This window comes from Rattus norvegicus, chromosome 18 (assembly GCF_036323735.1).
Source record: "Rattus norvegicus strain BN/NHsdMcwi chromosome 18, GRCr8, whole genome shotgun sequence".
In the NCBI taxonomy this organism is placed as follows: domain Eukaryota; kingdom Metazoa; phylum Chordata; class Mammalia; order Rodentia; family Muridae; genus Rattus; species Rattus norvegicus.
Window position 1 is genome coordinate 4395672 of NC_086036.1, and position 26828 is coordinate 4422499.

General features: G+C 42.1%; 1 protein-coding gene across 6 annotated transcripts in view; it reads left to right on the top strand.

Annotated features, from left to right (window-relative positions):
* The window catches only part of Impact (impact RWD domain protein), a 38735-nt gene extending 12126 nt beyond the window's left edge, over positions 1–26609 (top strand). For all 6 annotated transcript variants that reach the window (XM_063277509.1, XM_063277511.1, XM_063277510.1 and 3 more), the window contains 11 exon segments: positions 5815–5903; positions 8054–8182; positions 9313–9365; positions 9820–9882; positions 14575–14660; positions 17232–17354; positions 18473–18570; positions 20258–20331; positions 22470–22560; positions 23510–23644; positions 24224–26609. In XM_063277509.1, coding sequence (XP_063133579.1) covers positions 5868–5903; positions 8054–8182; positions 9313–9365; positions 9820–9882; positions 14575–14660; positions 17232–17354; positions 18473–18570; positions 20258–20331; positions 22470–22560; positions 23510–23644; positions 24224–24289 — 954 coding nt within the window. In that variant the 5' untranslated portion in view covers positions 5815–5867 and the 3' untranslated portion in view covers positions 24290–26609.
* The last annotated feature ends 219 nt before the right edge of the window (positions 26610–26828 follow it).

Below are 26828 nucleotides of genomic sequence, written 5' to 3' on the forward strand. Positions count from 1 at the left end.
TCTGTGTGTTGGTTTTCCAGCACATGAGGATCCATTTCAGTGAAGTAGAGTCCCTAAATAGACAGGACTTTAGTTAAGCCAGTCACTATTGGAACTCAATCATTCTTGATAGGATAAAGATTTTGAGCGAGGGCAGGTGCCTTTGTTGGGCTATGCCAAGGTGTACCCTTAAGAAATTATGCTATAGAAAAGATCTGGTGTAAGAGGTTTATTGGGAGTGGGGAGAGAGAGAGGCCAACTGTCAGGGAGACATAGATAGGAAAAGGGAGAGAGACACAGGAAAGAATGCAGAGGGGTGGAGAAAAGCATAGACAACAGAGGATGGGGGAGGGAGGGACAGAGAGAAACATAGACAACAGAGGATAGGGGAAAGGAGGGACAGAGAGAAGCATAGACAACAGAGGATGGGGGAGGGAGGGACAGAGAGAAACATAGACAACAGAGAATGGGGGAGGGAGGGACAGAGAGAAACATAGACAACAGAGGATGGGGGAGGGAGGGACAGAGAGAAACATAGACAACAGAGGATGGGGGAGGGAGGGACAGAGAGAAACATAGACAACAGAGGATGGGGGAGGGAGGGACAGAGAGAAACATAGACAACAGAGGATGGGGGAGGGAGGGACAGAGAGAAACATAGACAACAGAGGATGGGGGAGGGAGGGACAGAGAGAAACATAGACAACAGAGGATGGGGGAGGGAGGGACAGAGAGAAACATAGACAACAGAGGATGGGGGAGGGAGGGACAGAGAGAAACATAGACAACAGAGGATGGGGGAGGGAGGGACAGAGAGAAACATAGACAACAGAGGATGGGGGAGGGAGGGACAGAGAGAAACATAGACAACAGAGGATGGGGGAGGGAGGGACAGAGAGGAACATAGACAACAGAGGATGGGGGAGGGAGGGACAGAGAGAAACATAGACAACAGAGGATGGGGGAGGGAGGGACAGAGAGGAACATAGACAACAGAGGATGGGGGAGGGAGGGACAGAGAGGAAGAACTCTGGGAGCTGAGGACCCTCTTATCCTCTGCTAGGTCCCTGAGAGGAGGCCAGTGGGATTGCTTGTCTACTAACGAGTCTAATTCCCATTCACCTGACAGTTTTACTAAAGAAATGATTCCACAGCCTTGAAAAAGGATTTACGTTTCAAATGACTATTTTATGTAATGGCAATCACAAGCCATATATTATATGTTTCTGCTCCACTTTTACTGTTGACTCAGTTTTGTTTCACTGTATGCCTTGTCTAGCCTGGAACTCGCTGTATAGACCAGGCTGGCCTCCCACTCAGAGATATCCCTGCCTCTGCCTCCTGAGTGCTGGGATAAAAGATGTGTGTCACCCTACCATTTACAGTTCAACCTCTTTATTATTATTATTATTATTATTATTATTATTATTACTACTACTACTACTACTACTACTTTTTATCAGATATTTTATTTATTTACATTTCAAATGTTATCCCCTTTTCTGGGTTCCTCTCCACAACCCTCCTATTCCATTCCCCTCCCTCTGCTTCTATGAGGGTGCTCACCCACCCACCCACCCACTTACTCATTCACCCACTCCAGCCTCACCTCCCTAGCATTCCTCTACACTGGGGCATAGAACTTCCACAGGACTAAGGGTCTCTCTTTCCACTGATGACAGATAAGGTAACCCTCTGCTTCTTATGCAGCTGGAGCGATGGTTCCCTCCATATGTACCCTTCGGTTGGTGGTTTACTCCTTGGGAGCTCTGAGGGGTCTGGTTGGTTGATACTGTTGTTCTTCCTATGGGGTGGCAAACTCCTTCAGCTCCTTCAGTCCTTTCCCTAACTCCTCCATTGGGGTCCCTGTGCTCAGTCCAAGCATCCGCATCTGTATTGGTCAGGCTCTGGCAGAGAGATCCTCTCAAGAGACAGATATATCAGGCTCCTGTCAGTAAGCACTTCTTGGCATCAGCAATGGTGTCTGGGTTTGGTGTCTGCTTATGGGATGGATCCCCAGGTGGGGCAGTCTCTGGATAGCTTTTCCTTCAGTCTCTGTTCCACTCTTTGTTCCTGTATTTCCTTTAGACAGGAGCAATTCTGGGTTAAAATTTTGGAAATGAGTGGGTGGCTCCATCTCTCAATCGGGGGCCATGCCTAACCTCTGGATATGGTCTTGACAGGTCCTCCCTCCCCTTTGTGTGGTATTCCAGCTAATGTCATCTCTGTTGGGTCCTGGGAGCCTCTTGCTTTCCTGGCATCTGGGACTTTCTGGTGGCTACCCCAAGTTCCCCATCCTACACTGCTAAATACTTCTGTTCAATTTCCTGACCCTCAGTACATCTCCCCATCTCCTCCCATACCTTATCTGGCCCCCCTTCTCCCTGCTCCTCACTTCTTCCCAAGTCCCTCCCACCCTCCACCTCCCATGATTATTTTGTTCCCCCTTCTAAGTAGGACTGAAACATCCACACTTTGGTCTTCCTTCTTCTTGAGCTTCGTGTAGTCTGTGAGTTGTATCATGGATATTCTGAGCGTTTTACCTACTATCCACTTATCAGTGAGTGCATACCATGTGTGTGCTTTTGAGATTGGGTTACCTCACTCAGGATGATATTTTCTAGTTCCATTCATTTGCCTGTGATTTTCATGAAGTCATTGTTTTTAATTGCTAAGTAGTACTCCACTGTGTAAATGTGCCACATTTTCTGTCTCCATTCCTCTGTCAAAGGACATCTGAGTTGTTTCCAGCTTCTGGCTATTATAAATAAGGCTACTAAGAACATAGTGAAACATGTGTCCTCATGTTGGAGCACCTTTTAAGTATATGCCCAGGAGTAGTAGAGCTGGGTCCTCAGGTAGTACTATGTCCAATTTTCTGAGGAACCACCAGACTGATTTCTTCTTTCTCCACATTCTTGCCAGCATCTGCTGTCACCTGAGTTTTTTATCTTAACCATTCTGACTGGTGTGAGGTGGAATCTTAGGTTTGTTTTGATTTGCATTTTGATGACTAAGGAACTATACAAAGAATTAACAAAACCAGGAGCTGGTTCTTTGAAAAAGATCAACAAAATAGATAAACCCTTAGCCAGACTAGCCAGAGGGCACAGAGGCAGTATCTAAATTGATAAAATCAGAAATGAAAAGGGAGATATAACAACAGAAACTGAGGAAATTAAAAAAAATCATCAGATCCTATACTCAACAAAATGGAAAATCTGGATGAAATGGATAATTTTCTAGACCAATACCAGATACCAAAGTTACATCAGGATCAGGTAACCCATCTAAACAGTTCCATAACCCTAAAGAAATAGAAGCATTCGTTATAAGTCTCTCAACCAAAAAAAGCCCAGGAGTAGATGGTTTTAGTGCAGAATTCCATCAGACCTTCAATGAAGACTTAGTACAAATAGTCTTCAAAATATCCCACAAAATCAAAACAGAAGGAACAGTACCTAATTTGTTCTATGAAGCCAAAGTTACCTTTATGCCTAAACCACACAAAGACCCAACAAGAAAAAAGAACTTCAGACCAATTTCTCTTATGAATATTGATATAAAAGTACTCAATAAAATTCTTGCAAATGGGATCCAAGAACACATCAAAATGATCATCCACCATGATCAAATAGGCTTCATCCCAGGGATGCAGGAATGGTTCAATGTATGGAAATCCACCAGTGCCATCCACTATATAAACAAACTCAAAGAAAAAAAAAAAACACATGATCATCTCATTAGATGCTGAAAAAACATTTGACAAAATTCAACACCCATTCATATTAAGAGGCCTGGAAAGATCAGGAATTCAATGACCACATCTAAACATAGGAAAAGCAGTATGCAGCAAACCAGTAGTCAACATCAAACTAAATGGAGAGAAACTTGAAGCAATCCCACTAAAATCAGGGACTAGACAAGGCTGCTCACTCTCTCCCTATCTATTTAATTTAGTACCCAAAAGTTCTAGCCAGAGCAATTGGACAATGAAAGGAGGTCAAAGGGATGCAAATTGGAAAGGAAGTCAAAGTATCACTATTTGCAGAGGATATGATAGTATACTTAAGCGACCCCAAAAATTCTACCAGAGAACTCCTAAACCTGAAAAACTACTTCAGCAAAGTGGCTGGATATAAAATTAACTCAAACAAATCAGTAGCCTTCCTTTACTCAAAGGATAAACAAGCTGAGAAAGAACTTAAGGAAACAACACTCTTCACAATAGTCACAAATGATATAAAATACCTTGGTGTGACTCTAACCAAGCAAGTGAAAGATCTGTATGACAAGAACTTCAAGTCTCTGAAGAAAGAAATGGAAAAAGATCTCAGAAGATGGAAAGACCTCCCATGCTCATGGATTGGTAGGATTAATATAGTAAAAATGGCCATCTTGCAGAAAGCAATCTACAGATTCAATGCAACCCCCATCAAAATTCCAACTCAATTCTTCATAGAGTTAGAAAGAGCAATTTGAAAATTCATTTGGAAAAACTGAAAACCCACGATATTGAAAACTATTCTCAACAATAAAAGAACTTCTATGGGAATCATCAATTCTGACCTCCAGCTGTACTACAAAGCAATAGTGATAAATACTGTATGGCATTGGTACAGAGACAGGCAGGTAGTCAATGGAATAGAATTGAAGACCCAAAAATGAACCCACACACCTATGGTCACTTGATTTTGACAGAGGAGCTAAAACCGTCCAGTGTGGGGGGAAAAGACAGCATTTTCAGCAAATGGTGCTGATTCAACTGGCAGTCAGCATGTAGAAGAATGCAAGTTGATCCATTCTTATCACCCTGTACAAAGCTCCAGTCCAAGTGGTTCAAAGACCTTCACATAAAGCTAGATACCCTCAAAATAATAGAATTAAAAGTGTGGAGACAGAGGAAAATTTCTTGAACAGAACACCAATGGCTTGTGCTCTAAGATCAATAGTTCAACCCCTTAAAGTGCTCAACATTTGGTTTTGCATGCCAGTGTGGGGTGTAATAGGAGTTTTGTAAATATGGGTTCAGTTTGTAGCTCCAGGCATCCTTACCCAAGGAAAACTCAAAGGGCACCAAAAACTACCAGCATTACTGATGGTGGAAGAGAGAAAAAAAATACAGTAATTTGGAGAGTCATATGTGAAAAAGAGGTAGCAGGGGACAAACCCATTTTTGTGAACCAAAGAATTATCTGGAGTGACTTTTCCTGAAGAACAGAATACATAACCAATGCTGGAAAAATCTGCATTAAATTTAGAATGATACCATCCAGTTCTGAATTTCTTGCACAATGGATCAATGAAGTAGGTCTACCCTAATTGTAATAATTAATGTGAGAAAATTGTGCCCAAATACAACGTTGTATCACTAGACAACAGTGAAAAAAAGTCACATTTTTCAACCCTCTCTAGCTCTCATTCTTTTTGTAAAAGAAACACCTGCAAATCTATCAAGATGCCTTCAAAAATATTTTTTAAAAAACCAAACAAGCAAGCAAAAAACAAACTACATAAAACTCTGCCCTGAGGGATGAGTATGAGAGTTCCAATTTGGTGTGCTCCAATCCAAACTCTCCCATGGCTTCAGATAGTGCTGAAACCCCAGTGAGGCCTTCAGAAGGCCTTAGGCCCATGACTTTGCAAGAGATAACCGAGAGGAAGCCCAGCAGCTTGTGCGAGCAAGACTCCCCCTGGTCACAGCACTTAGAAACCCCGTAGTTTGGAGGTACTGCCCACACACTGGGCTGTTGACCCGGAAGCAGTTTGAGGAGTGGGTGGTGTTGGGCTATCAGTTCCGGTGCATCTCAGTCGCATTCATTTGCTGCATTCCAGTCGTTTCGTTCGGACCTGGGCGTTTGGACGTGGTGTAGCTGGTCTAGAGCACCATGGCTGAAGTGGAATCAGGGAGCAACCAGAGGCAGGTAAGGTCCCAACAGGGATCTTCCTTTCCCTGCCTTCCCATTTAATTATTTTTGTTGTTGATTTTGAGACAGTGCCACTGTGGTTATCCTGGGGTTACTGTTTTGGGCTGGCTTTGGACTCAGAGTTCTGCCTGTTGCCTCCAGTATGCTGGTATTAAAGGCATGGGCTTCCAAATCCGGACTCCATTATATATTAATTATAAACTAAAATAAATTAAACGCCTTTAAATGGTTACCAAAAAGGAAAAAAAAGCTACTGTTCTCATTAAAAATAACAACAGCCAAAGAATCTAAAACAAAGATCCGCTAAGAACTTATCAAAATGTAGATATGGTGTGGGGCTGACTGTTGTGTAAGATGTAATCTGCCTTCTCTCGTGTGTGTGTGTGTGGGTGTGTGTGTGGGTGTGTTCAGGCACGTGCATCATGGATGTGTATATTTTCACTCACACAAGTGTGTGCTTGTGTTCGGGCACTCCCATCGTGGATGTGGTGCGTATTTTTGCTTGCACAAGTGTGTGTGTGTATGTGTTGGGGCACGTGCATGAGTGTGTTCGTGGATGCAGTGCATATTTTCGCTCACACAAGTGAGTGTGGGCGTCAATGTGTGTTCGAGTGTTCGCTTTACGTGGGTGCGGCCTCTTTCGCATCATGCAGGCTGGCTTAGGGCGTTTTCGCATCGTGTAAGGCTGCCTCTTATCTATGTTGTCACTGGACCAAGCTGCGCTGGGCCGCAGCGTCACATGAGCAGGCTCGGCTTGGCCGCAGCATCCCCAGAACAGGCCAGGTTTGGCCGCAGCGCTGGCTTTGCCGCATTGTCGCATGAGCAAGCCGGGCCCTCTTGGTTCGGCTCGGCTCGGCTCGGCTCGGCTCGGCTCGCTTTAGCTTTGTTGTCACATGAGCAAGCCATACTCGGCTGCTGCGTCACACGAGCAGGCTCGGCTTGGCTGCGTTGTAATATGAGCAAGCCCAGCTCGGCTGCTGCGTCACACGAGCAGGCTCGGCTTGGCTCGGCTCTGCTCGGCTTGGCTGAGTTGTATTAAGAGCAAGCCCAGCTAGGCTGCTGCGTCACACGAGTAGGCTCGCCTTGGCTTTGTTGTCATGTGAGCAAGCCTGGCGCGGCCTGGCTCGGCTGTGTTGTCTTGTGAGCAAGCCCAGCTCAGCTGCTGCGTCACACCAGCAGGCTTGGCTCGGCTACTGCATCACACGAGCAGGCTCGGCTTGGCTCGGCTACTGCATTACCCGAGCAGGCTCGGCTTGGCTCGGCTTGGCTCGGCTACTGCATTACCCGAGCAGGCTCGGCTTGGCTCGGCTTGGCTCGGCTACTGCATCACACGAGCAGGCTCGGCTTGGCTCGGCTACTGCATCACACGAGCAGGCTCGGCTTGACTGCGTTGTCATGTGAGGTGGCTCGGCTCGGCTCGGCTCGGCTCGGCTCGGCTGCGTTGTCACATGAGCAAGTCCAGCTCGGCTGCTGCGTCACACGAGCAGGCTCGGCTCAGCTCGGCTGAGTTCGGCTGGTGCGTCACACGAGTCGGCTCGGCTCAGCTCGGCTCCGCTGAGTTCGGCTGCTGCGTCACACGAGTCGGCTCGGCTCGGCTCGGCTGAGTTCGGCTGCTGTGTCACACGAGTCGGCTCGGCTGAACTCGGCTGCTGCGTCACACGAGTCGGCTCGGCTCGGCTGAGTTCGGCTGCTGCGTCACACGAGTCGGCTCGGCTGAACTCGGCTGCTGCGTCACACGAGTCGGCTCGGCTCGGCTGAGCTCGGCTGCTGCGTCAGACGAGCAGGCTCGGCTCAGCTCGGCTCTATTGTCACATGAGCAAGCCTGGCTTGGCTGCTGCAGCACCCGAACAGGCTCGGCTCGGCTCGGCTCGGCTCGGCTGCTGCAGCAGCATCCATCACACGAACAGACCTGGCTCGGTCGAGTCGTGAAATGCACAGGCTGAATGTGGCCAAGCATTCGCAGACAGTGCGGCAGCACAGTTGCAGGCTTGGGAAACGGTATTTGTTAGCACACCTTGAGCGTGTGTTCCAGCTGCTTGCACGGGCGCTTTTTGTTCGGTTTAACTATGTTAATTGTTAATGCTATAAAAGGTAGCATGGACAGGTTTTTCCTTCAATGTTTGTTGACTTTTAAAATCAACTTTCAGAATGAAGAAATCGAGGCAATGGCAGCCATTTATGGCGAGGAGTGGTGTGTCATTGATGAGGTTGCCAAAATATTTTGTATTAGAATCACTGACGACATGGATGACCCCAAATGGACACTTTGTTTACAGGTAATTTTTTCCTACACTTTTTGCAGCCACCTTCCATTCATTAGGACTTAATATGTAATTGATTCCATTTGTCTGTTTATGATTATCCTAGTATGGATTGGTATTTGGATTGCCTTTGTTGATTATTGTCACGATTATGCAAACATGGGTATTTAATTACTCTCAGTCACCCTCAAATCCTGCTTTTGTTGATGGTTGCAATCTTTCTTGATCTAATTCTTAGTTATTAAATGTTAATGTTAATTATTAAATTGTTAATGTTTGGTTTATGGATTTGAGTTACTTCTTTATGTGACTCTAACCATAAAAGAAGGTTTACACCTGGAAAAGTGGCAGACATTTAAGATGAAGAATTATGTGTGAAAATTCATAAAGCAGACACTTGCTTCTTTATTGGGATTCGGTTGTGCTTAGAATACATAAGATAAACAGATCAGTGTGGCTTTCTGTCTCATTGTGGCATAGTCAATGACTGGTATGTGTTGTGGAAATTGCAGAATATTTCATAATACCAATTCTTTTCCAAAGTTTATTCATTTCATTGTTGGTTGGTTTACCTTAGTTTTTCAAGAGTTTCTCTGAGTAGTCTTGGCTGTCCTTGAACTCGCTCTGTATACCAAGCTAGCCTTGAACTCAGATCCACCTGCCTCTGCCTCTCAAGAGCTGGGATTAAAGGTGTGCACCAACCAGCACCCTCCACCCTGGCCTCATAGTATTGATTTTAAAAGAGATGTGTGTTTTGCAGAGTATCTTTAGTGGTATTTCACAGGATATTTTAAGTACTCAGATAATTGTAAAATGAAAGATAGTATCAGCATTCATTGGAGTCAGCGGGCAGGGGTCCTGTACCCACTTCTTTTTCATCTCTGGTTTTCTGCATCTGAACTTCTACTCTTTTATAAAATGTTTTTGCCCAGAATTAACTTCCAAATCATGATAGTCTCTCTAGCAGCATATTTTTCGTAGAACTATAAGTATGAAGGAGGGGATTTTTCACCTGATAATAAATAAAACAATGGTTGTCTTTTTTTCTAGGTAAGTTAGAAACTTGTTCATTGCCTGGTTTTATAAATATAGTTGATTTTCAGCTGTAATCAGTGTAAACGGATTTGTTTGAAACTTCTTTGTAGGTGATGTTACCAAGTGAGTACCCAGGTACAGCGCCACCTGTTTATCAGCTGAAGTAAGCCTTGTCTTCTCTATTATTATTATTATTATTATTATTATTATTATTATTATTATTATTATAATATTTACTTTGTGTATGTGAGTGCACTGTTGCTGTCTTCAGACACCAGAAGAGGGCATCAATGCTATTACAGATGGTTGTGAGCCACCATGTGGTTGCTGAGAATTGAACTCAGGATCTTTGAAAGAGCAGTCAATGCTCTTAACTGCCAAGCCATCTTTCCAGCCCCTTCCATTATATTTTAATAAAAATGTTTTACTGTCAAAGATGATCTGTATAGTCAATGTGTTTATAGAAAAGACTTTGCTTAAAATGTATATAGAAATTCAAAGCATCTTTTACATTGGTATAGAGCATTTTACAGAATGATTTTACACACTAATGAATATTTGAAATCTATACCTAGTTCTCAAATAATGGTTCTTTACTGTGTTTTATTCAATCTTAGTGCTCCTTGGCTGAAAGGGCAAGAACGCGCAGAATTAGCCAAGAGCCTTGAGGAGATCTATATGTAAGTGACAGGGAAGTCTTCACAATATTTTCCTAGTGGTTTTGCTCTGAGCCTTGCTTGACAGATGCTGTCCTTTTCCTGGATCTTTTGTTAGACTCTGATTAACAAGAACCTTCCCTTTCAGCAAACGTAAAAGGTTGGTTGCATAACCTCATGTGTGTATTCGATAGGAAAATATGGTAGTATTTAAAGTTAGAAGACAGAACAATACTTATTTGACTTCCGAAGACAAATTTAGAAATGCTTATCTTGTGTATTCTTAGAATATGGAGGGTAAAATGATGATGGAAGAATTCTAACCATTATTATTTGTTAAGTTTCTCAATACTGTGATAATTCTGTTGTATTATCTAAAAGGCCAAGATCCTACAGAGGCACTATTTTTCATCCATCCACCCACATCCATCCATCCATCCATCCATCCATCCATCCATCCATCCATCCAACACTACATGGCAGGAGTGTATTAGATCCTAGATATACATGGTTTGGCAAAGCTAGAGATTATCGCTTTCTGTAGCCTTTAGGATTTTCCCGTGTGAGAGTAGAGGCATTCCACTCTGTAAAAGGGAACAGCTCTGCGGCTGTGATAACTTGGCAGGACAAAGCTAGACAGTGGGATGCTAATTAATGTTGAAAGGTTCTTTCTAATCAGGCTTGCTTGACTAAGAGCTGAGGTAATTAGCTCACCCTAATTTCCATGAGAGGCCAGAGTGTACTAATGGTGACGTGAAATGGGATGGTAAGAGACAAACAACTAACATGGCAGGGAGAAGATCAGGAGAGCTGGGCGGGAGGGTCTGAGCTCTTTAGGTCCCAGCTTGACCATAAGAACTGTTGGAGGCTCAAGTCTGAGGAGTGGGATGCCAATCGTAAGACTTCTGTTTGGAAAAGTGAGCTTATTTCTTTGTGGAGATTAACTGGAAAGTTATAGGGAGGGATGAAAGGAATTTGTTGGGAAGCTGATATGTCATTAGTCAAGAGCAATGATTGATTGGGATTTATGAAATATATGATTTACTAAACCAAGTAGTATTCTCAATTATCAGTTTGTTTTTTTCTGAATCCAGGAATTAGTAAGCATTCTATTATATGTTCTAGGTGTCCACCCTGTTTGGTACTATGAGAGTACCCCTTTTATGCCCCAGGGATCAAGGCCAGGTTTCTTTTCCTCCCAAAATATTTAATTAGAAAATGGTAAGTCATCCTGGAATCTTATCACTCGTCCTTCATAAAAGACCTTCCTTGGGTCCCTCCTTAGTGGTTATGTTATCCTCAATACACAATTACTTCTTTAATCACTTAAATGTTTTTGATACCCATTTAACATTATCGGCCATTCCAACGTCTGTGTTTCCAACATGCTTCTTTGTATAATCCAATTACTTTTACTTACCAACTTTTCTCACCACTTGCTTATAATTCTGCATATATTCACTATATGTGTATACATATATGCAATGTAAATACATGCATACTGTCTACAGTTATGTGTGTATAATTGTATAGTGCACACAATTATACAGCTGCTGGTCACTTTCAGCTCACCTGTTTATTCTTTTTTTTAATCTTTCCATGCTTGACTTCCCTCATGTTACCACACATTCCGCCTGCCTTAGGCATGCCACAGCTGTGCAGTGGCTTCTCACCTACCTGTTCATGATTCCAGAGCCCTGTGCACTAAGAGAAGCCTCTTATAGGACAAAGCTTGCCTCTTACACCTCAGTCAGAGTTTTTAAACAGTTTGCTCAAAAGACAAGCGAGAGGTCAAATGCTTTGATTAGCAAAAGTGCTCGAGTAGCAATTATAGTCTTTTAATATTGATAGATAGCAGTGTGAATAGAAATTTTTAAAGTTTTATGTGACAATTTTTTCAAGATTTTACATATCCTATCATTGGCATTAAGTGAAAAATACTACTATAAAAATCAAATATATTTAAAAAATCAAATATAAATCTATCAATATAGTTTTTAATGTTTATATTTTCATAATACAGTGCTAATGAATTGTATATATCTAGTCTAATTTTGAATGGTACATTAATGTTTGTACATGCATGCACACACAACAAACATGACTGTGTACTTGTATATTATTAGTAGCCTGTCTAAACCTTACGCTGCATTAAGGCTGTTTTGGTCAGACTTCTGGAATCAGCTTATAGTATGACATTCTTGTGTTTATTTCCATCCTAGTAGAATGAGGGTAGTACCTTTGTAAGGATGGCATCATAGAATGTACTTTATTAGCACCCAGAAGTAGTTTGTTAGCTTTGAACCATTTAAACAAAACTCTTGAGGTAACTTGCAGAGAAGAGGTTTATTTTAGGTTATTGGAGACCCACGTGTATCAGGGATCAGCCCTGTTGCTTTGGACCTGTGGTAAGTCAGCTTGCCATGAAGTTTGCAAAACAAACTCTTGGGATCCAGAAAGCATAAACAAAAAGGAAGACGTGGGGACTTAGTAGACGAGACCTGCAGCTTTTGTCAGTTAATTAGCTTCAGATTCTATAAAGGCTTTCATTATAGCAATGAATGGTAAACGTTTGAAGACCAGTTTTTTGTTGTTTATTAAGAGTCATATTAAATCCTGGTTGATAAAACACAGAAATAAATTCTTATTGCAAGAGAAAACAATATATAATACGTTATTAAAAACATTTTGTAAACTTTTGTTGTGTGATGCAGAATGATTTCTGTTGTACCAGAAAGCTTTGCGCTCACTGTGCCTCTTTGTAGTGGATTTTCAAGCAGCTGTCTTGCTCAGTGCTAGTGTAGATAGAAGTGGCGATGTATGAAGCTCAGTAGAAGTACTCTTTTCTGTTTCTTCACGGGAAGCCAGGGTGAGGAGAAGACATTGGAGGTGAAGATTGAGTTTCCTCTACTGCTGTCGAAAATTACTGATTGTAGAAATTCTTCTGAGGTATTGTTTTTCAAATGCTGAGTGTGGAGTCGGGTGGTGACCCGTTCTATAAGCCCAGTACTGAAACTGGGGTAGAAAGAACATGGATGCAAGGTAGCTTGGGCTACATAGTGAATTCCAAACTAGAGAACAAAATTTGAATGTGGATTTATAGTTTAAAAGGGTTGATTTTTGGACTTCATTTTGGTACAGGGTGCTCAGTGTGAGTTAGTGGGAAGAGTTGAGTAACAGTAGGACACAGAACAGCGATCAAGCTGATTTTGTTCAGAAGATAACCCCCAACACCATGGAAGGGGCAATGTCACTTTACCGCACTGTAGCCCCAGGGCCTTGAGCAGTATCTCATGTTAATGGAGGCTCTAGAGAGGATGGGCTCTCATGCATCCAGGCCATTGAGTCTTGGCTTTTCTCCTAAGCCTCCTAGATTGAAGATTCATCCAGAACAGACAAACCTTTAGTAGTATGTGCATTTGGATTCCAAACAATCCATCTCATAGACCGCTGAAGTGCCCTTATCATTAGTGTTTGATAGGGGAGCAAAATACAGTTGCTTTGAGCTTTGAATGTCAGTTCTTACTTCTTACTGCAGCTTGAGCCTTCTTAATTGCTAAGCTGTTGGACAAGCTTAACTGGTCTCTGTAAATTTGTTTTCTTACCTCTACAATGGGGACATCATAATGACACTTTTGAAATGTTGTTTGGATCAGCCTTGCTGGTATATGCACTGTCCTTGGCATTCAGTATACATTATATACATTGGGTCTCTCACTGTCCAGATCAAAGAAGAGTGGCTATTGTAAAGGAAACCCTGGCTTTAAAAGCCTTTCCCATTAACTTCTTAGTGCTGAGTTATAAACAATGAGATGGGTGGGGTTGAGGGTTAAAGGAAAGCCATGAGGCACTGTTAGGACATAGTTTGAGCACTTCCCCCTTTTTAAGATGTATTTATTTATTTTATGTATGTTAGTACACTGTCTCTCTCTTCAGAGACACCAGTTCATTGGATCCCATGGTTGTGAGCCATTATGTGGTGGCTGGGAATTGAACTCAGGACCTCTGGAACAGCAGTCAGTGCTTTTAACTGCTGAGCCATCTTTGCAGTATTATTTGGGCATTTCTTTAAATACATATGAAAGCTAAGAATGCCACTCAAAAAATGGGATCCTTTGTCTTTATTAGTGTGCTATCATTTAACTCCTAAACTCTTTTGTTTAGAGATTAAACCAAAATGAAACAATTATGCAGTAGACTAAATTAGCTAGAAAAGTTTCTTTATGGATATAAAGCTGTTAGCTATATGTCTTTTGGATCTCTAAATCCCTCCAAGTGTCCCGATGCAGTCTGTATATGCCTTGGTGAAGGCTGTGTGGCCAAATAAGATTGACTTGTTTAAAAAGTGGAGAGGAGCTAGTGGTGATGGGACCCAGATCTGAAGCACCCGTGAATAGAAATAAGTCATGTCCACATCGTTCTCAGTTGTAGTTCAGATTTAGACATTCTCTTTCTCTTCTTTGGATGCAGTTGTTCATCTAAGTTTTAAGTAAGGTGTATTGATTAATTTTTGAGCCACTTGAAGTCTTTAATGTTGGTATGCAAAATGTATATTTTTCAGACAAGTCTTGGTAAAGTTTATCTTTTATATATTTGGAAGAGTCATGATTGGGTCTTATTATAATATAAAGTCTTTGGATTTAAGTGTAAATAAACTTCTTGAATTTGAATTGTTACATTTTTTAAATAATGAATTTTGCCCCTGATTTCATTTAGGAAGAACATTGGTGAAAGTATTCTTTACCAGTGGGTGGAGAAAATAAGAGATGCCCTGATACAGAAATCTCAGATCACAGAGCCAGGTGAGAGTGGGAGATATCTTTGTGTTCTTTTAATTCACATTATTTAAGTTTTCATGTGATAATAGTGAAATTACACAGGAAGACCTGTATTCTGGTGCGGTTGCTTTTTATCTTCTTTCCTTCTTTCCTTTTTAGGTGGGTGGATTTGTTTGCTTGCTTGTTTGTTTGTTTGCTTCTGAGACAAGGTTTCTCTGTGTAGCCCTGACCTAGAACTCACTCTGCAGATTAGGCTGGCCTCAAACTCAGAGATGTGCCTGCCTCTGCCTCTTGAGTGCTGTGCACACGCCACCATGTCTAGCAAGGTTTATGGATTCTATATCATAAAAATAAGTTTCTCTTTAAAGTTCACTTACTCACGTAGCTATAATGATTTCTTTCTATAAGGTTTCTCTGTGGATTATAGTCTTAGAATGTAGAATTTTATGTGGAAAGAACTGGAGTCTAAAATTCGTTTTGCTTCAATGCCATTAAGGTATTAAGAGCTTTGTAGAATTTCCCATGAATTGGATATGTAAATTAAATAATAGTCTTAAGCAAATCGCGTGTTCATCGGAACTCTTGTGTCTTTTGACTTATATAGAGTTTAACTTTAAAATAGACTTTTAAATTGAGATGTAATTCACACACCATAGTTATCCTTGTAAGTGAAGGAATAGACCTTTACTTAGAAATTTGTAGGGGGTTGGGGATTTAGCTCAGTGGTAGAGCGCTTACCTAGGAAGCGCAAGGCCCTGGGTTCGGTCCCCAGCTCCGAAAAAAAAAAAAAAAAAAAGAAATTTGTAAAAGGACAGCAGTATCCACCTCTTACTGAGCCGCTGAGATAGGACAGTGCAAGGCCTTCTGGATCCCTTACCTCTCTCTGCTGTGCTGCTGCTCACCAAGGCCTTAGAGAAAGAAAGAGCCCTGCTACCGTTTAGCCTGCGGTTGTTTCTAAATTGCTTTTTATTGCCACCATTGATAAAATTATTTTCAGTTTTGGAGGAAAGAATTATAAAAGAACCTGTAGCTTACAGCATTGTTAGAAAAGGATTGTTCATAGAGAAGCGACGGTGATGGTGGTACATGTGTTTTCAGATGACCTTTACCATTGCAAGTATTCAGATGACCAATACCATGCAAGTATTCTTACAGCTTTAAAAATCAAAGAGATATAGAGACGTAAAGTCACTGATGTCTGTAGCATTTTTTAAGTGTTTTCCTTTTGGATCTATGTTCTAATTTTACAGCATTCAGAGCATGCACAAGAAAGGCTCTAAATATTCTCTAAAAGCAAAGTTAATTGTGATAGCTTGTCTTGAAGAATTGAATAGCAGTAGAAATTGACAATATACCAGTAGAAGTTTCGAACTCCAAATCATTTGGAGTCGTTCAGCCCTCAAGAAAAGTTAGCTCATTTCAGCAGTGATGCACCACCTCTCTCAGAACTTCAGCTCTTCAGACTTTGAAGTTGTATTGAAAATTACTTTAAAGCTTTGTCTTAGAAATTTTGTTTGGGTTTTTCTTTAAAATTGTCTTTGGACTGGGGATGTAGGTTAGTAGAAGGATATGGACCTAGCATTACAAAGCCCTGGGTTTGATCCCCAGCACTACCAAACAATCCACTAACACAAAGAACGTAGGGGTGTGTGTGCGTGTGTGTGGAGCTAGAGGACAACATTGGGTGTTAGTTATCCTTAGAAGTGGTAGTCTGCCTTCTTTGAGACAGAGACTCTCATTGGCCTGGTGCACTCCAGTCAGTTTACACTGACTAGTCTGTTAACCTCATGAATCGTCTTGCTTTTACCTTATCAATGGGAAGGATTCTAGGGCAGAGCTGAGGGCCTCATGCTTCTGTGGAAGCACTTTGATGACTGAACTACCTTTCCACTCCCTTTCCTTTGTGTGGGAGACAATTTGTGGTGTTTGCTTGTTTCCTTTTGCTTTTGTTTTTTGGTGGCAAGAATAGGGTCTGTGTATGTTGCCCAGTACCTAGCTTGGCCTGAACCCCTCAAACTCACATAATATGCTTCTTGTTTGCTTCTTCCAGGGGACTGGGACTGCAGGCTTGGGGGAGTGAGCACTCCTTAAGACGGTGCTGAAGCTCTTCCTTCTCTTCTTTCAGTTCTGTGTATTGAGCGAAGGACTTGGCCATGCTAGGAGTACACTGCCACCGGACAACTTGTCCATGGCTTTCTGTTCTTTCTTACCCACAGTGTTAGTACCCATCAAGAGGTAGCCCCAAGATTGTTATCACCCTGATTCTTACCTCACAGTGATCCTCATGTCCTTCCTTCGTTTATTTCTTAGACATCTTTAGTAAGAAAAATCATGATTTCTTCTGTTGAAGAATGATGTGTAGAGATCAAGACCCAATTCTTTTGTTTTGTTTCTGTTCTGTTTTGTTTTGTGTATTGAAACAGAGTCTCACTGTATGGCCTGGAACTTGCCATACAGTGTGGACTAGGCTGACCTCGGACTCACCAAGATCCGTCTGCCTCTTTCTGTCTACCTAGTGCTAGGATTCCAGTGATTTTTGTATGTGTAATTCCTTACTTGCTGCACAGTCAATCCTGATGTCTCATTTTCACATAGGCCCAGATGAGAAGAAGAAAACTGAAGAGGAAGAAGTTGAGGGTGAAGATGACCCCATTCTAGAACACCCACCAGAAAATCCAGTTAAAACATGGGACCTCAAAATCAGTGAAAGTGCACCAGGTATGGTGTTCTAATTAATTTCTCTTGAGGAGAAGAGGGTGCTGATGTTGCTCTGGGAGGCCTAGACTCAGTAAAACACACACACACACACACACACACACACGGAAGTTTAGAGGTACTTGTTTGTTTTTTGGTTTTCCGAGACGGTCTCTCTGTGTAGCCCGGGCTGTCCTGGAACTCAGCTCTGTAGAGCAAACTGGCTTCAAACTCAGAGAACTGCCTGCCTTTACCTCCCAAGGGCTGGGATTACAGGTGTGCACCACCACCACCCCCACTGGCTAGAAGTGCGTGCTCGCTTACAGATAGTCGAGATTTGTTTTTTGCTCTTTTTGGTTCTTATCAGCTAAGGCAGTTGGATTTTCCATTGTAGTTAAGTTGTAATCTGGTTTTTTGTTTTGTGTTTTGTTTTTTTTTTTTTTTTTTTTTTTTTTTTTCTGAGACAGGGTTTTTCTAGCCCTGCCTGTCCTGGAACCCTCTGTAGACCAGGCTGCCCTCAAACTTAAGATCTACCACCTCCTCTGCCTCTCAAGTACTCAGATTAAAGGCTGCTGGGGTTACAGGGTACAAGCATAGCTGCTGCCACCACAAACAGCAACCGAGTGGTTTTTAAACTTGTTAAACAGGTAGAATAACAGGATCATTTGTACTTTTGTGGAATAATGAGCAGAAACAGTATTAATGTGATTAATTCCATTATGTGAAGTGGGAACAATTTTATTGGAAGATGTGTTATAGCTACACAATATAAAATCAGATTTCCCATTTTAGAGGTTGGCTTGTGTGGAGAAACAAGTAAGTTGTGGTATAAGCATCCGTCAGTCGTTTGTCTCAGTAGCCCTTGTACTCCCTCAAAAACTGCATGCTGTTGCCAGGCTAAACTCCTCCAGAGTCCAGGATTTGAGTCCTGACTGTCGCAGTTTACCTGGCAATGGCAGGGGGAGATCATTTGTTTTTCTCTTACTTATAAGACCTAGATGAACATTTTACTTAAAGTTTAATTTTGGTAGGGAGTTATTTGTTCTGTTTGTTTAGATTTGTCATATAATTTTATTTCTATCACACTTCTTTTCCTCTATTGCTAATTTTCTTTTTAAAAAATTAATTTCTTGGCCTTACAGAAGCGGAAGAATTGCCTCCAATTGCTCATGGTGCTCCTATCACAGACCGAAGGAGCACTTTCCAGGCACATTTGGCCCCTGTCGTCTGCATTGACCAGGTATGTGGCCATCTTCCCCACCTTGAACCCAGACCACAGTGCAGGCAGTCCTAGTAGACTTTGCAATGAAACCTTCCTTCTCACGTTAAAGTTTGACCCCAGGGAAACATCACTGATTGGTTTCCAGACTCCCAGATTCCTGTAAGAAGGAGAGATTTGCTTGTTCTCTATTTCCAAAACCGTGTGCGAACATCTTTATTTTATTTTATTTTATTTTAAGATTAAACTAGGTCGTGCGTGCTACAATTCTAGTTGGAGCTTATTCTCCGGTGGATCTATAAGAAAAGAATGATTATTCTGCTGAACGTGTGAGGCCAAGTCAACTGTTACATGACAGGGAGGTGTCGTGGACAGATGTGCGGTCCACCCTTCCGTGTGCACTCTTTTCTCTGTTAGTTGCCCGTATTCCTACCAGCACACGTAAATGGCAGCTCATTCTTCAAAGCCTGTTTGTAGGTCCTTGTCACGCCTCCGTCTTTCCAGCAGGATCTGTGTCATCTCTGTAACCTATATTGATGTACAGGGTTCGTCCAATCCCACTCCTAGAATGCTAACCACTTTCCCTTTGAGCTGGCAGGTCTCTCCTTCTGAAGTCTCATTCTGTCCTTGACCTTTGCTCATACTCCTCCAGGGTCCTTCTCAGACACTTCTGAATCTGTCCATCCTGGTTCCTCTTTCTCTCCTTGATCACAGACCCCTGGGTGTGTGAGAGCTGAAATGGCCCTCAGGATGACTGTCTGTCGGACTCTGTTGATCGGAATCTGAGAACCTGAAAATGGTAACTCATGGCCACAGACTGCATGCAGTGTGTGGTTAAAATCAGGCTCTCTGCATCTACCTCAGACTCTTCCCTATATTTCTCTTAGTTTGTGGTAATCTGACCTTCTCGCTCTCCCTTCCACCTACTCTCCTCCTCACGCAGTCTTGGCTGTTTACCGTGCATGCTGCCCTTCCCACATCTTCAGCAGCAGCAGCAACAGCAGCAGCAGCAGCAGCATCTCTCAGCCTCTCCACCTGTTCCATAGGGGTTAGCAGAGGACATACAGACACCAGTTAAAACTGAGTCCCAAGTAAACATTCATGAACATACCTCATTCATTCATTCATTCATTCATTCATTCATCATTTTAAATGTATATTGAAATGTTTGTTCTTGATTTAAAATTTTGTTTTCGACTGGGAGTTTTTATTATTTCATTATGTTACTCATCCAATCCTCCTATTCTCCCTGCATTGGCCCTGAGTGAATGTCTTCTTCATGTCTCTTACTTTCCCTTGTCTCTTGATGCAGAAAAACCCACTTAACGAGAGCTGCCTCAGGCCTCATCTATGAAGCCCGCTTAATCCCTAGAGGCAGTTGTGAGTTTACAACTGTGCCATTGCTGTACATCTGTCCTAGCATGTGTACATTTGGGAGGTCTGAGAACTAAGTTTCTGGGAATGCTTGCATTTACATGAAAATTTCTCTACTTGGGGAACACGCATTGTGTTTCAGACACACAGACTAAACGTCTGTCGGTGACCAGTGCTCAGCAATACCACTAATGTCTGCCCCGTTCAGTCTTGTCAGCTTAATAGATTCTCTGTGACTGCTTTGCTGTAAAATTCATATCAAATCACTTCTATTCTAGCATTTACAGAGAAGATAAAAGGCATGTTTGCTTATTTCTGTTGTGCTGTTTTTAAGGTGAAGAAGGTTCTTGCCAAGTTGTATGAGAATAAGAAGATCGCCAGTGCCACCCACAACATCTACGCCTACAGGTGAGCGGCTGCGGGTTTTAGGATGGAGCTTACGAACAGTGCTTGGAAAGGCTGCATGGTTTAGGATAGAGCTGCTTTTTTACTACAACAGTAGACGATGAAGTATTTGAAAACTGCAGAGACAAGTGGGCGGAGGAGCACAGCGTTAGAAGTCACGGTAGCGGGATATAGCTGTCTTTTCTGTGAGAAGTCTACTCTTCTCAAACACTTTACCTTGTGTCCAGATTATTTTTTAATAAAAATATTTTCCTATAATTATTTAATAAAAACTTTTAATGCTGTATAATGTTTGCTTGAGGTTCCACACCATGGCTTATTTAGCCATTTTTATCATTGTAGTTTTTCAAGTTTTCACTGCATCTTTTGAATATGAATTAGATTATTTCTGCAAGGTAGATTCAGTTGTTTCTCCGTGTGTGTGTGTGTGTGTGTGTGTGTGTGCGCGCGCGCGCGCGTTTCGTGCATGTGTGTGTGCGTCCGCGCTCTTTTCTTGGCCTGTGCTGGGTGACAGGCCACACATCACCATGGCCAGCTTTGTACATGGGTGCTGGAGACTCAGACTTAGGTCCTCGTGCCTGTGCAGAAGCTACTACTCCTGCACTGTGCTTTCAGTGCCTCATCTTTATAAAATAGGAAACGCAGAGAGAATTAAAAGGAGGGAAAATAGTATAGTCGAATTATCAAAAGTATTAACTTGATACATATTTCAGATTTGTCCAAAGGCTGTTTTTCATCCTTTTTTATTGTGTACACCAGTTCATGCTCCTATGAGGAATGGGTTAAGAGCACTGATACAGCATGCATGGAATTTTGAGTACAAATGTTTGCTAATTTGCAAATGAAGACAAAAAGAACATTTTAAAATATGCAAAATAGTAAGATTTAAAATGTAGTTTAGACCCAGAATGAAACAGATATAGATATAGGCACTTGGTGTAAATTTAACAGTCAATTGAGTGTTTATAAAAACTAGATAAGTCAAGCATCAAATTCAAAAGACTCAGTTTGCCTAAGGGAGTTTTCTCTACTTGTAGGTTTGCATCTTAAAACAAAGTTATTATGTATGTGAATGTGTGCTCTCCTGTCGGATAGAAATTTAATATGTTCCTTTCTGTCTGATTTGTTTATTTATTCATCCATCCATTTATTTATCTTAGATCAGGTCTCATATAGCCCAGGATGGCCTCACACTTGCTCTCTTGGCTTCCACTCATTCTACCTCCACCCTCCAAGTCTTGGGTCCCAGTCACACACCGCTATGTCCTGCAGTGTGTTGGTAGCTGGACTAGATGAGAGGAAGAGTCGTTCACATGTGTTGTCTCTCATCTCCCTCAGTGCCCGTAGCTTTTCACTGTCATAGGCTCTTGGCCGACTGTAGTGTGCTGCTCTCAGATAGCACTTTCTGGTTTCTCTTGCATAGTGCCTGGCACAGTGTGTTCTCAGTGGATGGCTGTCAGAGACTACTCTTTACCTTAGAGCTTTTAGGCTAACTGAGGGGAATTGCATACATAAATTCCTCTTCTCACAAAGCACCTCTGCAGCCTAGTGTCCTGTCTACAGGAATGCCTCAAGACTGGAGTTCAGGAAGGATTTTTAAGATAAATGTGCCAGCTCTTGCTCTTCCCCTCTTCCCCGCTTGTCCCCATTCTCTTCCTCCCTCCTCCCTCTCTCTCCACATGTTCATGGCCAGCCTCTACTCTTCTACTTTCTCTCTCTCTCTCTCTCTCTCTCTCTCTCTCTCTCTCTCCCTCTCCCCCTCCCTCCCTCCCTCTCTCTCTCTCTCTGCCTTTCTCTGCCCCTATTACCCTCTTAACTCCCTTCCCCATGTCCTGAATAAACTCTATTCTATACTTTAAAAAAAAAGATAAAAGTGCCACTGATGGCATTAAATAACTGAAGACTGACCTCCTTCCTTACGCTTTTTGATACAAGTTCTCTGCATAGCCCTGGCTGGCCTGGAACTTGCTCTATAGAGCAGCCTGGGTTTGAACTTAGAGATCCGCCTGCCTCTGCTGCCCAAGCTCTGGGATTGAAAGCATGAACCACCATCACCCAGTGAGGACTAATATTTGTATTCTATGGTACTTTGTTATTTTGATGTTGCTGTTTCAAAGTGCGCCCTTTATACGTGTTTCCAGGATATACTGTGAGGATAAGCAGACCTTCTTGCAGGACTCCGAAGATGATGGAGAAACAGCCGCGGGCGGCCGCCTTCTTCACCTTATGGAGGTGAGTGTAGAGTTACACTCTGAAGTACATGCCTTAATAGAGCTCAACAAACCAGACTCCACTTGGGAAGAAGTGAGCATTTGAGTGGTGTAAGACCCGGTTGGTCGTATGCACGGTAGAGGAAATGTCCTTCACCCTGACTCCAGGTCAGTACAGTCAGTGCCAAGTGCCGTGCTTTCCAGGAAATAGCACAAGATGGGTTGGTCACAGTTCTAGAAAACTTTTGCTTTTTGTTTCCTGGCAATGGCTTCCCTGTTTTCCTTTCCTCTTTGTGAAATTCTCTGTCAGTTGGATGGTAAAAAATGGGTTGTAGTCATAATAATTCATTGTTAAGAATTAAATTGATTGAGCTCTTTTCGTGACTTCTTCCAAAGTTTATGTACTTTTAATAGACTTCCATTTACTTTTCTTAAGCAATATTTCTTTCTTTCTAGAAATAATTTTTCTTCTTTCAGAAAGTCACTTTTATGTATATGGGCATTTGTGTGCACTGTGCCTGTGTACAAGGTGCAAGCAGTGCCACGGAGGCCAGAGAGGACACTGGATGCTCTGGAGCTGGAGTTGCAGGTGGTTGAGCCTCTATGTGGGTGCTGGGACTCTCTCTGCCAGGCTGCAGTGCTCTAATGAGTGAGCCATCTCTCCAGCTCCAGGACTTAGTTTTCAGGGTTTTTAACCCTGTTTTCTATTTCTGTTTTTCTTAGAAATCATGTTCTGGTTTTACAGATATGGTGGCTTTTAAGTTTTGTCTGCATGTATTAATTTGAGTTCCTTTATTCAAGTATTCTATCCTATACCTGCCTTCACTTGCATAATGACATCAACTTACACTAACATTTCATCCCCGAGTTGTTAGCAGCCTTATTTAGTGTGTGTGAGTCTATACACTAGTCATTTCATCCTTCTTCAAACTATCCATTTGTATGCCTAATTATGCTTCTGAAAATAACAGATTTTGAATGTGAAGAATGTCATGGTGGTGGTATCCCGCTGGTATGGAGGGATCCTGTTGGGACCTGATCGTTTCAAACACATCAACAACTGTGCCAGGAACATCCTGGTGGAGAAGAACTTCACAAACTCCCCTGTGAGTAACCTTGGCTGCAGTGATTGGAAGCAGTGACCGAGGCTGCAGACAGACATTGGGGAGTGGGCGGCAGTGGGGGATGCATCAGTGAGTCGGGTGATGGGTCAGTGTGAATTTACAGTTCTGTAGGGTTTCTGCTAGAAAGGCAAGCTGAGGCCTAGAGAGACGTGAACTGTCACACTGGGTACATGGTCTGAAGGCTCCCGTTAAAGTCCTGATCTTCTGTTAGTGCAGTGTCTCAGCTCCCTCACATGTCTGTGGACGTGCTCTTTACATTTTGAGAGTTTTTGCCTATGTTTCACATGTGTTCATAACTATTTATTTAGGCTTTATTGCATTACTTGGGAGGATGGCGATAAATGAAATAATGCTGAGATTTTTCAAGCATAAATATACTAGGTGGAATGTTCCTCCTGACTAGCCTCGGCTGTCATGGAGTATTGCAGTAGACTATGTCAGTGTCTTCAGCCCAGCACTGACATTGGAAAGTACAGATGCTTCCCCATGTAGACCTGTAGGACTGCTCTGAGGTCCTGAGCATGGCTGTGGAGGTGCTTCATCGAGTGCTTTCTCTTCCAGGAGGAGTCAGCCAAGAGCTTTGGAAAGAAGAAAGTGAAAAAGGACAAGAAGAAGGGTGACCATTAATCCTTGAACCTCTGTAGAAGGTTCATTGTCCGGCCACTGTGTTCACATTTCCCAGTGGTCAGTGTATATTAAGATAGCACACTGACAGCTCAAGTCAGCCAGTTCATCGTGGTTACACCAGCATCGTGTTTCCTTCCTCCTCTGGTTCTACCGTTCGCCAGAACCAGAGGGTCTAGGACATATTCACTTGTGTTTCTCATTCTTCGGGAGAACTGCTGTGAGCTTATTTGCCATTTCATATAATAATACTAGGAAGTGACACGTGCACAGTGTCATTCCTGAGCTAAATGTCCATTTCAGTATTGTCATGTGCCTTTGTTAGGTGGGGAAGACGTGTCTCCAGAGGAATAGAAATGCCGCATTTCTTGTGATAAAAATTGTCATGCTGTTAAATGAACATTGCTTTCACTGCTCCCAATAGCTTTTCAGAGTGGGAGCACATTGAAGATGGCAGTCTTGGGGAGTCTTTTTTCTTGTGAGTTCACGAGTTAGTCACGCTTCCTTTTCTAGTATTCACCATGGAGTAATAGTTTACGTGAAAACCCAGGAGTACTCATCTGTGACCATGTGCCAAGTGATAGTTTAGCATATTTGCCTGTCCCAAGTGTTACTCCTCAGTTTCGTTGCAAATTGGTGATGTGAAATCTCAAAAAGTTATTGTTTTTTAGTCGCTGCCTTTTGTTGTTTGATTCCTGTAGTGACACACAGTGAGCATTCAGTCTCAGTAGTCCTTCCGTCCCTTAAGTGTGTTGAGGTAACATTCCAGTGTCTCTGAACGACCTGGTAGCACTTCCTTGTGTTCTTCCCTGTGCTCTGGTCAACTCACTTGCAGAACGAGGTGGAGGCAGCACAGGAGCAGGCTGGCAGCTGTACCAGCTTGGTACACATTTGCCATTTGAACTCTGGCCAGGCTTTTTTAAAATACTGTGATTTTTGTTGAGAGGTAGAGGGACAAATCTTTTGATTAGATAAAAAACTCTTTCCCTACAAATTTTTGTCTTCCTTTTTAACAAGTGTTTTATTTATTTATTTTTACCTGCATATTACTTGTAAGGAATAAGACAGAAAAATTCCCTTTGACATGTAGGTAAGCTATACCCTGTTATCTTTCTGAAATAATGCCAACAATTACTAAATTAGTCTAGTGATCACAGACTTGATTCCCCTCCCAAGGAAGGGTCAGATGTTAGGAGGCAGCTTTGGGAGAATGCTGGAGCACAGAAAGCATCTGAAGCTGGGCAGATGTTTTTCTCTGAATTTTTAAGCTTGAAAGATCCACATCCTCACTTGGTATTTTAAATAGGAATCCAGTAGCCAGCTTTACACTAGAGTGGGTTCTGAGACAGAAGTCTTATTTTCAACATTATTTAATGTTGTAAATGATCAAGAATTATAGGATGACCTATATGTGTGTGTTTGGAGCACTTACCTCTGTTTCCATGAAATGCTAAGTATATCCTATGTATTAACTGCTACAGCACGTAGACAGTATTTGCTAAGGATGATCGAATCCTGACATTTCAGATCTGTGAACAGTGATTAAAACACTAAGGATTTTATGCTGCAGAAAAAGGAGTTAATTTTCCTAGCACACTGGATTTGAATTTCTTTCCTGGTGTTTTGTCCAAAATGGTACTAGTGTTTACAGAAGAAAAAACAATTTTTTATATCTCTGATCTCGTTTTCCTCCACTTAAAAATATGTTAGGTTTTCCTCATTTTATAAGATTACTAATCACGTTTTATGGGTTGAGATCCTTAACCTTCTTCACTGCAGGTGGGAGGGGAGATCCTAAATTCTTCAGTTCTAACTCCTGAAATTACGTATTCACATACCATCAATGCATATTTTTCTCTATTAGAGAAAATCCTATGTAGAGAATTTTCTAGTTCTCCAAATAACTTTCTAAAGCCAGGCATCTGCTGTGGCAATCTCTATATTATATCAGTTGAAATGTTCTCTACATGCCAGTATATAAGAGCAAATCGGAGAAGCTGCTTGGGGAGGCGTCTGTCAGAGACAGACTGTTGGAAGCACTAATCACAGGACAGATGAAGCAGACACTGTTTACAGGGCAGGCGAGTGATGGATGCTGTAATCACTCCAGTGAATTGTAATCACATCCAGTCCACTAAAGAGATGACCATGAATGGTGTATACAGTTTTTATTTTTTATTATGCATGATTTTGTATATATGGCTATTTTTCTTTCCGTAAAAATGGTATTAAATCGTATATACTGTTTTGTATCCTACATATTTCATATAGAAGTATATTGTTAACATTTTCCCATATCAATAAATATTCTTCTATGGCTTAATTTCTCATGGCTGCATTGCATTCTGTCATCTGGGTACATTGTAACATACAAATCCATTCCCCCAGTTTTTTTCAGCAAGGCTTTTTCAGATTTTTTATTTGTTTCATTTTTTTAGAGACAACGTTTCTCTATGTAGCCCTGGCTGTCCTGGAACTTGCCCGGTAGACCATGTGGGCCTGGAACTTAGAGATCTTCCTGCCTCTGCTAACTGAGTGCTGG